The 12,878-nt window shown below is 47.4% G+C and overlaps 1 protein-coding gene across 1 annotated transcript in view; it reads left to right on the forward strand.

Annotated features, from left to right (window-relative positions):
- E2F2 (E2F transcription factor 2) overlaps positions 1-12,878 on the forward strand; it is a 45,152-nt gene that overhangs the window by 26,322 nt on the left and 5,952 nt on the right. Inside the window, exons 2-6 of the mRNA XM_081202004.1 lie at positions 5,041-5,146; positions 6,577-6,796; positions 7,793-7,951; positions 9,809-9,923; positions 12,215-12,368. Of these exons, the coding sequence (XP_081058130.1) occupies positions 5,041-5,146; positions 6,577-6,796; positions 7,793-7,951; positions 9,809-9,923; positions 12,215-12,368 (754 nt within the window). The remainder of the gene's footprint in view (positions 1-5,040; positions 5,147-6,576; positions 6,797-7,792; positions 7,952-9,808; positions 9,924-12,214; positions 12,369-12,878) is intronic.

Consider the following 12,878-nt stretch of genomic DNA (forward strand, 5'->3'; position numbering starts at 1 on the left):
GCTGTTGCAACTGTCCTTCTGCCCATGGTAACGTCCTTTGCCAAAATAGCAAAAAGTCATATTTCTGTGCTCTCTGCACCTTCTAAGCATCATGGACTCATTGCACGCATTCATCCTTGTTGCATTTCCTCTCTTCTCTGTCTGTCCTCCCCCTCCTTTTTTTTTTTTTTGGCAATTCCCCCATTGGGATTCCCCCACTGGAAAACCAAACTCCACCCTCACCCCAATACTAATAGCAGCAGCCTGGCGTCTGCTTGCTTTCTATTTAAATTGGTCCCTCTCCAATGTGGTATAATAATTAGGTTGCCTCAGACCAGTAGAATGAGCTAGTTGCTGCAAGCTGGGAATTAGTGCTCCTCTTTCTTTGTAGGAACACTAAAGGAAATGTCTCCCTTCCTTTTGCTCAACAAGGTGCGTTGTGTTCTCTTTGAACTTAAAACTCGCTAGTAGCAACCTGCTTCAGCATTTAAGATCTGCTGCTAGCAACTTCAGCTGGACCGACTTGGTGTCTTTTGCCGTATTTCCATAGGTGTCTCTCATCTTGAACTGCTTGACCACCACCTTGTTATCACGGAGATCCTTTACCTGTGTTCACTGGCAGAAACTTGCAGCAAAGCTGCTCTGACCTCCCCCTCTCCACGCCCACCCCACCCCCCAAAAAACCTGCTGCTTCAGCAGACATGTTTCTCTGCAGGGTTGGGCTGAAAGTCATATAGAAACATGTAGCAATCCATCAAGCAGTCAGTCCTAAAGCCTGCCCTGATAAGATCAGGCCTTTTCCCTTTGCTTTGGCTGCTTGCCAGGTTGGTAGCAAACATCTCTCAAGAGAAACACTGTATTCTTGAACCACTTGTGTTCTTTGATAATAAGAACGTACAGCCCGTGGCATGTAGGTCTCAAGGCAACTTTTCCAATGGGTTGTCGACAAGTGGTGGAGCCAGTGGTTGAAACTCAGGTATATTAGCTAGGTTATGGTTGCGACAGCAGGGCCCTCTTGGTCTCTTCCAGTGCTACAGTTCTATGATCTCGGGTACATTGCTTGCTACTTGCTCTTTCAATAATTCACTTGTCCCAGTATGCAAGGAGGAGAAATAGACACAGAGGTTTTAAAACTGTGGTTGCGAACCCGGCACCCAGAAATCTCCACATAGTCCCGTACCAGTCGCAAAAAGCGCCTGGCACCTGGCTAATATCTAACACTGAGTGAGAAGGGCAGCAGGAGTGAATTTCTTCTTCCCCTTTTCTGTCCTCGGCCTGGTTAACAAAATGAACTAGGCCTGTCCATGCACTGAGATCAGCCCTGTTTTGGTTTAAACCATGAACCATGGCTTAATAAACTAGAATATGAACAATCAACATGTACCTGCAAGCAGCTGCCTTGTTCTACATAAGGGGGAAACGAGCCAAGCAGTTGCTCTTAACCATAGTTTGGTGTTACATCAAAATTAGGAAACTATGGTTAACAGCTTCAAAACGTGAGGATTTGCATGCCAGCTTTAAACAACGATAGAAGTTTATAGAGTTATGCATGGCATGAAGAAAGTGGATAGAATTCTCTCCCCCCCCCCACGCCCTCTGTCACTGGAACTTGTAGACATCCAATGAGGCTGGAAGTTAGAAGAGCCAGGGCAGATTTTTTAAAAAAGTACTTTTTCTTGCAGCGCAGTTAACTGTGGAACTCACTTCCACAAGAGGCAGCGATGGCCACCAACTTTGATGGCTTTAAAACAATATTAGACAAATACCTGGAGGAAAAGGCTTTCGGTGGCTACTGGCCATTAGGGCTATGTTCTTCCTCCACTCTCAGAGGCATTACATTGCTGGAAATTGCAGGTGGACAGATTGATGTTGTGCTCATGCCCAGCTTGCAGGCTTCCCACTGGCATCCAGTTGGCCACTGTGAGGACAGGAAGCTGACCTGCATAAGCAGACCTGGCTCATGTTCTTATGACGCAGGTGTCTTTTGTTGAATTATTCTATTATCTCACTGTATTTCTGCCCCACTTTTCTATGAACTATTTTCACAGCAGCTAACAGTCTGAAGGGACACGGGTGGCACTGTGGGTTAAACCACAGAGCCTAGGACTTGCTGATCAGAAGGTCGGCGGTTCGAATCCCTGCGACGGGGTGAGCTCCCGTTTCTCGGTCCCTGCTCCTGCCAACCTAGCAGTTCAAAAGCACATCAAAGTGCAAGTAGATAAATAGGTACCGCTCCGGTGGAAAGGTAAACGGCGTTTCCGTGCGCTGCTCTGGTTCGCCAGAAGCGGCTTAGTCATGCTGGCCACATGACCCGGAAGCTGTACACCGGCTCCCTCGGCCAATAAAGCGAGATGCGTGCCGCAACCCCAGAGTCGGCCACGACTGGACCTAATGGTCAGGGGTCCCTTTACCTTTACCTATAACTGTCTGAAATGTGGTCATACTTGAACAGAGGAAAACCAGAGAGAAGCTCCAATGGGCTACTCTTAAATTAGGAATCTGCCATACACCAGGTCAGACCACTTGGCCAGTATTGTTTCGGTCAGTATAGTTCACACTGACGGGCAGTGGCTCTCCAGGCAGAGGAGACTCCCAGCCCTACCTGGAGATGCCAGGGATTGAACCTGGAGCCTTTTGCAGGCATTGTAGTTTCTCTGCCATTGAGCTGCAGAGAGGGCTCTTCCCCAAGGCTCTAATCATCAAGAAGTTCAACTCTACTCATTTGGGTCCAAATAGAGACAATGGTATGGTTTCCCACTGCAGATGTTCTTTAATTCAGCAACGCCAAGCTGATTGTTTTGTCACCTACGTTTGTTAGTGGCCACCTGTTGGCTTGTGCCCTGTTCTGTTCTTTGAGGCCAAGGGACGCTGGTGGTGCTGTGGTCCAAGCCACTGAGCCTCTTGGGCTTGCTGATCAGAAGGTCGGCGGTTCAGGGACTTCCGGGTTGGCGCCATTGCCGAATGGCGGACTCCCTCTGAGCTCCGGAGGGAGTCTGCTCGGCAGGGGCTGGGTCCTACCGCGCCGGCGACGCGGGGACCCTTAAAAACCACGGGCACGGAGCCCGTGGACATGGGGACTCGGCTGGCACCGCTAGCGCCCTCCCGACTCGTGAAGGAGCCTTTTTAAAGGCTTCGGATCGGGTGCCGGGGAGTGGCGTGGTGCTTTGAGTCTATCGCTTCCCCTGCCGAGCGCAGCCGCATGCCATTCGACGGAGAGCGCTGGCTTCTTCCATTGGAAATTCAGACTATCAACAACAACCCGTGAGTAATTGGGAAACCGGGTACAAAAGGAGAAAAAAAGAATTTTTTTCGGATTTGGCACGAGCGGGGGTGATCTAAAAAGGAAGTCAGTCCCCCCCTGATTGTAAACATTCTAAAACAAGGACTGGGTAACCAAGATCGAAAGAGAAGTCTATTGCTGATAAAAATCATTAATTCCACGATGGGAAACTTCAAGAATTGTGCTGGAGGAGAAGAGTGGAGGGTGAGAGGGAAAATGCAACCCCCCCTGGGAACCGGGGCGATTCGTAGAGCCTGGCGAAGAGAGACGGAGACTTTGACAGCTGTCAAAGTAGCTGTCAAAGTTGGAGAATATAAAGAGGACTTTGTTACAAGGATTTTGCTGGCTAATTCTGTTACAATTTGACATAATATGGATATAAATTGTCGGAAAATAAGGAACAACAAGTTGACTTTTGGATTAGAGGATACAAAGTTACTGCAATCCCCCTAGAGGGGTTTGGGGACATTACAAGTGGTCGTACGTGGAAAATTACTCTGGGACTGGCACAGGACTTATCTTCTGGGAAAGCTGCAAAACTGAAATAATATTTTGTCTACAGAGGTGTTTACATTAAAAGGAGACAATAGAATTTTCTATTGAAGAAAGGAAGGGACTGGACGTAAGTTTTGGTTCCTGAACAACAAACCTCTGTAGAGATACCAGATCTCGGAATAAGAACGTTTTAGCAGCTGAACAAGACAAGAAACCTGAGAAAGTAAGGAATAAAAAGAACAAAGGACTAACTACGACACGGAAAGAACAATGGGAGGAGCAACAAAGACCAAGGAAATTAAAGGCCTCTATTAGACTGGATTTTTGGAAGTTAAACATTATTAAAATAAACAAATTAAAAGAAAACCGGCAAGGTGGAAGGGGAAAAAAATTTGGCCATGGACTTGAGACCTCCAGGCTGACAACATATAGACTGATGGACACGGGGAATTCAAACCGGGGAAGGGAGGGGGGAGTTTTGGAATCCAAAGGCTATATAACCAACTTTTTGAATTTTCTTATATTTTTTATCTTTTATTTCTTTATATAATTTTTCTATATTATGGTATTTTGATTTGACATGTTTAAAAAAAGGGGGGAATTCGTGGAAGGAAAATGGGGCAGATCTTGGGGAAAAATCTTCTTTCTTTTTCTGTTAAAGATGAGGGGTGATGGTAAGATTGTAACTTAAATTGGTTAATGGGTTAAACATATTAAGTTTTAAACTGGGAGTGAGAGCTTGTGGAACCAAATTAATGAAAGGGGAATACAGTCGGGAGGGGGAGGAGGGAGTCCTAGAAAGAAGGTAATGAAAGTAAGGTTTTAAATATATTTCTTTCTTGTCTATCTTTTCTTTTCTGTTATATTGGAAACTCTAATAAATATGATTTAAAAAAAAAAAGAAGGTCGGCGGTTCAAATCCACACGATGGTGGTGAGGTCCCGTTGCTCTATCCCAGCTCCTGCCAACCTAGCAGTTCGGAAGTGCAAGTAGATAAATAGGTACCACTCTGGTGGGAAGGTGAACGGAGTTTCTGTGCACTCTGGTTTCTGTCACAGTGTCCTGTTGCACCAGACGTGGCTCAGTCATGCTGGTTGCATGACCCAGAAAGCTGTCTGTGGACAAACGCTGGCTTCCTCAGCCTGAAGCGAGATGAGCGCGGCACCCCATAGTCAGCTTTGATTGGACTTAACTGTCCAGGGGTCTTTTACCTTTTGCCTTTTACCTGTTCTTTGAGCTCCTGTTGGTAACTTAACCATGGCAACCTTTCTCTCCCTTCTTTCTAGGCCAAAAGGAAGCTGGATCTGGAAGGAACAGGCCAGCAGTGCATCCCAGAGTTCCGAACCCCAAAGGGCAAAGGAAGGACGCTCCCACACATCCCCAGTCCCAAAAGTAAGTGGAAGCAGAAGTCCTGGGTGGAGAAAAGATTGCATTCTTTTATTTTTAGATGCCATTTTTTTAAATCTAAAAATCAAGTTTCTAGCCCTTATGACTGATTAGCTTGGAAGTCATGTGGGCAGCTTCCTGGAAAGCTGAGAAGCTAAAGGTGTGTGTACTGATGAAATGGAAAAAGTTAACTCAATGTACAAAGTCACTTTTTAACACGCATGTGGCTGTACTGTATTGCAAATCATAGAATTGTAGAGTTGGAAGTGACCCTGAGGGTCATCTAGTTCAATCCTCTGCAGTGCAGGACTCTTTTGCCCAATGTGAGGCTCGAACCCACGACCCTGAGATGAAGAACGCTAGTATATGTCACCGCAGGGTGTGGAAGAAGAGAGATCAAAACCTACAGGTGGATTGGCGGGTGGTTTGTGGGTGTTTAATAACAGGGATAACAGAAAGCTGGTTTCCCCCACCCCTTGTCTAAATTAGGCTGTTAGAATCTCTGGTCTGTAGTAACTCAGATGCAGATTTATGCCTGCAGGTGCAGGTCACTCCAGTGTATGGCAGCAAGTAGATGTTTGGCTGCTCCCCGCAAGCTACCATTTCCCACCTAGCCCCGCCCCTGCTGTGATTTTGCACCTGGCAGGGAAATTGCAGGGCTCCTGCCTTGGTGTGTATCGGTTGAAAGGCACTTCCCTTCCCATCCGTAGCAAAAGGAAGAGGAGGCAGCGATGGCAAAGGAGCAAGCAAACGGGGAAAGCAAGCACTTTCCAACAAAAGTGAGGGGAAAGGTGGCCACAATCCTGCAGCCAGCTAGTAGGAGATGCCATCTGCCAGCGTTGAGTCAGGGAAGGCTTGCGTTACTTTCTTGTAGCACGCAAGCGGCTTAGATCTTGGCAGATCTTAGGAAGTTGCTTTTTGCAGAGTTAGGGTTATTAGGCAGTGAATGAGGGACAGCCGCCTTTCCCCCTCCACATACAACTGTCCTTTCCATAGGGGCATTCTCTGGGACTCAGAAGGGTCGAGCAAGAGGCTCATTGTAGCTTGAAGCAGCAGCAGAGCTTGTCCCATTTTAAAAGGAAAGGGTTTATGTTCTCTCCTGCCACATCTCAGTGGGAAGCTACCAGGGCCCCGTCAAAATTTACAAGAATTCAGTTACAGTGGTACCTCGGGTTAAGTACTTAATTTGTTCTGGAGGTCCATTCTTAACCTGAAACTGTTCTTAACCTGAAGCAGCACTTTAGCTAATGGGGCCTCCTGCTGCTGCTGCGCCGCCGGAGCACGATTTCTGTTCTCATCCTGAAGCAAAGTTCTTAACCCGAGGTAATATTTCTGGGTTAGCGGAGTCTGTAACCTGAAGCGTATGTAACCTGAGGTACCACAGTACAAGAATTCTGTGTGCAGGCTATGGCAACTCTTCTCTTTTGCATTTTTAGCCCCTAAGTCACCTGGGGAGAAGACCCGCTACGACACGTCGCTGGGCCTGCTAACCAAGAAGTTCATCCACTTGCTCAGCGAGTCGGAGGATGGTGTGTTGGACCTGAACCGGGCTGCCGAGGTGCTGGATGTCCAGAAGCGGCGCATCTACGATATCACCAATGTCCTGGAGGGGATTCAGCTCATTCGGAAGAAATCCAAAAACAACATTCAATGGATGTAAGTGCGTTGGGGAACTGGGAGCAGACCCACGCTGCCGAGTGCCTTAGCTGCTGGACCCCTGGTGAAAAATGACAGCTAAGGGAATTGCAGCCTTGCACAGTGAGGTTGGCAGGATACGATAGGGACAAGAATAATAACCCTCCCCTTTCTCCCCAAAAGGGCTAGAAACATCATTAGGGGAATACATTACACCATAATTGTTTTGTGAGTATGTGGTGGTGCTGTCGTTTGAGAAAGTTATCAACAGATGCCATATTTCAATCCAAGTTTCACCCAATACGGCAACCTTGGTTTGGACATAATTTACTTTTAGGTGTTCTTTTCTTTTTCTTTTTTTACACAGTTGACCAAATTTGACCAACATCCTTCTAAGTCCAGTTTTGTTCAAAGAGAGCACACAACTAGGTCATCGGCGTAAAGCAGAATGGACACTTGCCAAGAGAGGGAGAAAAGTCCCAAGTCCCATTCAGGACTTTAATGTGTTTGGCCAATTTCTCTACCAGCGGCACTGTCCATACCATTTGTCTCTTTAGTGAAAACTGCAGAAGATCCAAGTTTTAACTTCTTTTTAATTACAGTCGTACCTTGGAAGTCGAACAGAATCCATTCTGGAAATCCGTTCAACTTCCAAAACGTTCGAAAATCAAAGTGCAGCTTCTGATTGGCTGCAGGAAACTCCTGCAGCCAATTGGAAGCTGCGGAAGCCCTATTGGACGTTCAGCTTCCAAAAATGGTTCGCAAACCGGAACAGTCATTTCCGGGTTTGCAGCGTTCGGGAGCCAAAAACTCTCGAGAACTGAGCTGTTCGAAAACCAAGGTACGACTGTACTGGTTCTGTACGTACATTCTATGTAAACTGCTTAGAGCTATTGATGATGAAGTGGTATATAATAAATCCTGTTGAAGAAATTAAAATAATGATAAAGTTCTCGTTTGAATGCAGCAAAATGCAGTTCTGCGCTCATTCAGTGTATCTTTTTATTTGCTACCCAGGGGAACAGGGATTTTTGAGGACTCCTCTGTGGCAACGAAGCAGCAGGCATTGCGGCAGGAGCTGACGGAGCTCTCCAAGACTGAGAGGATGCTGGACAAGCTCATCCACGAGTGCACACTTCAGCTGAAGCACCTGACAGATGAAGAAACAAATCAGAGATATCCTTTAGAGGGCCGGCAGGTTCTGGAGAAGTTGGGTGGGAGTCTGGAGAGCTGGCTTCTGTCCTCAGTGAACAATGTGGCTCAATGTGGCTCTCATGAGAATTGTTGGATTCCAGCTTCCATCAGCCCCAGATAGCATGGTGTCAAGGGTGCTTCCCAGCTGTCAGGGAACTGCCATCGGAGCATCAGGCGGTGGAGGGGCTCAGGGAGGAAGAAAGAGACTCAACAGCTGAGGCAGGAACCAGCAGGGGGAGGAGTGGATCTCCGAGGGAATGCGAGCAGGAGGGAGGGCTCAGAGACGCTTCCAGCGAGAACAGTGGGGAGGTATCGGAGTCTCCCATAGGGAGACCCACACCTCGCCGGAAACTGTCACGCCGTGAGTCCAGGAGACGCGTTTCCGTTAAGGAGCTTCTTTGCTGGAAACGCTTCCGCAGACAGCCACTGTCAGACTCTACGAGTGACTAGAGCAGACATGTTTGTGGAGCTCTGTCACACACAGAGGTTTGTGGAGTCGCACAAACTCTGAGGGAGCACGAATTTACGCACAAGCAGCTAATCATCCCATTACACCAGCCAAAGGAATACTCATGGCAGATGGTTAATAATAATAATAATAATAATAATAATTTTTTATTTATATCCCGCCCTCCCCAGCCGAGGCCGCGCTCAGGGCGGCTAACAACAATAAAAGAATACAACATTCTAAAATCATTTCATTAAAAAATTACTTCAAATCAAATTGATGGCAGCCATTGGGCTCGAGTTCTGTGAAGATTGCCAAAGGAGGGAGTCAGGCTGTGCCCTGGCCAAAGGCTTGGCGGAACAGCTCTGTCTTGCAGGCCCTGCGGAAAGATGTCAAGTCCCGCAGGGCCCTAATCTCTTGTGACAGAGTGTTCCACCAGATTGGAGCCACAGCTGAAAAAGCCCTAGCTCTGGTTGAGGCCAGCCTAACCTCCCTGTGGCCTGGGACCTTCAAGATGTTTTTGTTTGAAGATCGTAAGTTCCTCTGTGGAAGAGGAAGGTCCCGTAGGGTACAAGGGTCTTAGGCCGTATAGGGCTTTAAAGGTTAAAACCAGCACCTTAAACCTGATCCTGTACTCCACTGGGAGCCAGTGCAGCTGGTATAGCACTGGGTGAATGTGATCTCGCAGCGAGGACCCCATAAGGAGTCTCGCTGCGGCATTCTGCACCCGCTGGAGTTTCTGGATCAGTCTCAAGGGCAGCCCCACATAGAGCGAGTTACAATAATCTAATCTGGAGGTGACCGTCGCGTGGATTAAGCCTTTATTGTCAAAGATAACACAGTCACTTCTACAGCTCTGGATACCTATGCACCCCAATCCAGTTATTCCCGGGTCCTCACTCTATAGAGCAGTAGCATCAACATGGGTCCACTCCCCTCCACCAGTTTATATATCTTCCCCCGGTGGGCTGCATGCATGCAGCCAGAGACTGTGCCTGTGTGGCAACTTCCTCTGCTCCTCTCTTTTCAGTTCCCTCCTGGTTCTAGGGACAGTGGTGCAGGAGAGGGTGGGGAAGCACCTGGCCCTTTACTTGCCTGATCTGCCTCTTCCTCATCTTCCGACCCATCTTGTGCAGCACTGAAGTTTCCCCTGCCTCTTGATTCTTGCCTCCTGGCTGGTACAGGTGCCCACAGATCACTGTGTCACTCTCCTGAGTCAGACACCAGCCCTCTTTCCTCCAGGGCACACTCATAGTCCCCAACGCATTTGCCAGGCATGATGGGAGTTGGAGTCATGCTACATCTAGAGAACACCATGTTGGCTTACCTCTGCCTGAGCTGATTCTGGGTACGGGTGCCTGGTGTTTTCTTTAACTTCTGCCCTGCCCTACGCTAGCATATGTCACGTATCAGGATATCCGGGCCATCAGCAACTTCAATGAGCAGACGGTGATTGTGGTCAGAGCCCCACCAGAAACCCGGCTGGAGGTGCCAGACGTTTGCGAGGTGAGATTGCAAGATTGGGTTGCGGGGCAAGAGTATAAATAATGTAAGAAGAGCCTACTGGATCAGGCCAATGTCCCATCTAGTCCAGCATCTTATTTTCAGTGGTTCCACCAATTGCCAATGGAAAAGCCCTCCGGCAGATCTGAGTAGTTTCCAGCAACTGATATTCAGAAGCATCCTGCCTCCAGCTGTGGGGCTAGAGATATCCCTCAGGGCCAGTAGCCATCAATTGCCTTATCCTTTATGAATTTGTTAAGCCCCATTTTCTTTCTTTCTTTTATTAATGTTCTTACATACATGACATACATATATATGTCATGTATGTATACATTATCATATTACATTACAGGGCATATTATAATATAATTTCCAACATGTATACAAAGTTTATACAGTGGTACCTTGGGTTACATACGCTTCAGGTTACATGTGCTTCAGGTTACAGACTCCGCTAACCCAGAAATAGTGCTTCGGGTTAAGAACTTTGCTTCAGAATGAGAACAGAAATTGTGCTCTGGAGGCGCAGCAGCAGCAGCAGCAGGAGGAGGAGGTCCCATTAGCTAAATTGGTGCTTCAGGTTAAGAACAGTTTCAGGTTAAGAATGGACCTCCGGAACGAATTAAGTACTTAACCCGAGGTACCACTGTATACCAAATTTATGTACCTAAAGATAGAAAAAAGACATAAAGCCATTTCAAAATAATATTTGTACCAACACTACGGACTTCCTGTCAATCTCGTATATTCTTTTTTTTACAAATGAATGTACTCTTATTATTGTATATTTCTTTACATTTTATCTAATATATTCCTATATCAATATGTACCCTTAATCTTGTTTCTCAACTCAATTTCTCTCCAACGTCAATCGAATGGTAGCATAGATAGCGAACCTTTACTATATTTTTGAACATATATCTTATATCTATCCCATTTTCCCGTAAATTTTTGTTTTGAATTTCCTCTCAGCCTATTTGTCAACTGTGCCATTTCAGCAAATTCTTGTAGTTTATTATGCCAGTCCGTTATTGTTGGGGCTTCTTCTTCCTTCCACCCCTTTGCTACCAAAGTCTGGGCTGCAGCCGTTGCATATAAAAATACAGTGGTGCCTCGCAAGACGAAAATAATCCGTTCCGCGAGTCTCTTCATCTAGCGGTTTTTTCGTCTTGCGAAGCAACCCTATTAGCGGATTAGCGCTATTAGCGGCTATTAGCGGCTTAGCGGCTATTAAAGGCTTAGCGGCTTAGCGGCTTAGAAAAAGGGGGGGAGCGGAAAAAAATCGGAACACTCGCAAGACGTTTTCGTCTTGCGAAGCAAGCCCATAGGGAAATTCGTCTTGCGAAGCAGCTCAAAAACGGAAAACCCTTTCGTCTAGCGGGTTTTCCGTCTTGCGAGGCATTCGTCTTGTGGGGCACCACTGTACCTCTCTAAAGGCCTTCAGGGTGTCCCTGCCAACAATACTCGTTAAGCCCGATTTTCAAGCCATCCAAGTTGATGGCCACCACTGTCTCCTGTTTTTTTGCCTGCCTCTTGGTAGCATTAGAATACTAGAATTGTTGAGTTGGAAGGGACCCTGTGGGTCATCTAGCCCAACCCCCTGTAATGCAGGAATCTCAACTAAAGCATCTGTGACAGGTGGCCGGCCAGCCTCTGCTTGGAAACCTCCAATGAGGGAAGAGTCCACCACCTCCCGAGGAAGTCCATTCCACTGTCAAACAGCTCTTACTGTCAGAAAGTTCTTCCTGATGTTTAGTTGGAATCTCCTTTCCTGTAACTCAAAGAGTGGCTTCACAAGATGAGAGCTAGCATAGCATTAGTGGGTAAGAGACTCCTCTGCATCGGGGAGTCCTGGGTTCAAATCCCACATCTGTCATGAACTTACAAGGTGACCCATAAGCATGCCACTTTTATTTCAGCCTCAGTTTCTCCTCCTCCCTTCCGTAAATGCAATATCAGAATAATAATGCTTTCCTACATTGCGGCATGGACCTTATTACCATGTTATTGACAGCTTGGTAGGGCCCTGTTTCCTAAGTAAAACGTAGCCTGGTAGAACATAGGAAACTGCCTTGAACTGCCTATTTGTCCAACTACCCTAATGCTGTCCACTCTGACTAGCAGCTTCTTCCTGGGTATTTAAGCCTTCCCCATGTAATGTGGCCTCCTGGGGGAGGGGTGTGTGTGATAGCTTACCTTCCTAGCCTCTGCCCCAGATCTCAGTGAGTTGTGTTTGGCTTGGTAGGTGACAGGTTGTTCTCTAGTCTCACACCGCTTTCCTCTTTTCTGGCCAGGAGAATGTCCAGCTGCATCTGAAAAGCAACAACGGCCCCATTGAGGTATACCTCTGTCCTGAGGAAATCCTGGAGGAGAGCCCAGCCAAGGAAGGCAGCTTCCCTGCTCCTGCTCCAGCACCCCAGGAGAGCAGCGACCCCCCAACAGTGAAAGGTAAAATCTCAGGGGTCTGGATAACCAATGCCTTGGCACTTTTGCACCAGTGGATTGTATTTTGGTTTCTGCAAGGTGTCTCTGCAGGAACCCCCCCCCCCCACCTTTCCAGCAATGCTCTCCAAACTGGTTTATTTGCTTGTCTCGGGGCAGAGCGCCCTGGGCCAAAGCATCCTTCCTTGGTCCCTTCCTGCTTAACCCGGCAGCAGCACCCAGTAGTTGGGTCTTGTGGCCACCGTTTTCGTTTCCTACAATGCCCTGCACTCTCGCACCACCCCAGAGCCTTGTGAGGAATTTAAACAGCAGCTCCTGAAACTGCTGTGATGCTAAACAAGGCAAGGAGATGGGTTAGGAGTCTCCAAGGAACTCTTGCCTGATAGCAGAATCCGCATATAAAGTCAGACAGTCTACAGATCAGGGAATCCAGATGGACACAGAGCCAAGGGTCCAGATGGAGAGCAGGAAGCAGCAAGGTAGGGCCGGGAACTACAAGCATTCCAGCATCTGACT

The sequence above is a fragment of the Podarcis bocagei genome, assembly GCF_964188305.1.
Source record: "Podarcis bocagei genome assembly, chromosome: 7".
Lineage (NCBI taxonomy): Eukaryota > Metazoa > Chordata > Lepidosauria > Squamata > Lacertidae > Podarcis > Podarcis bocagei.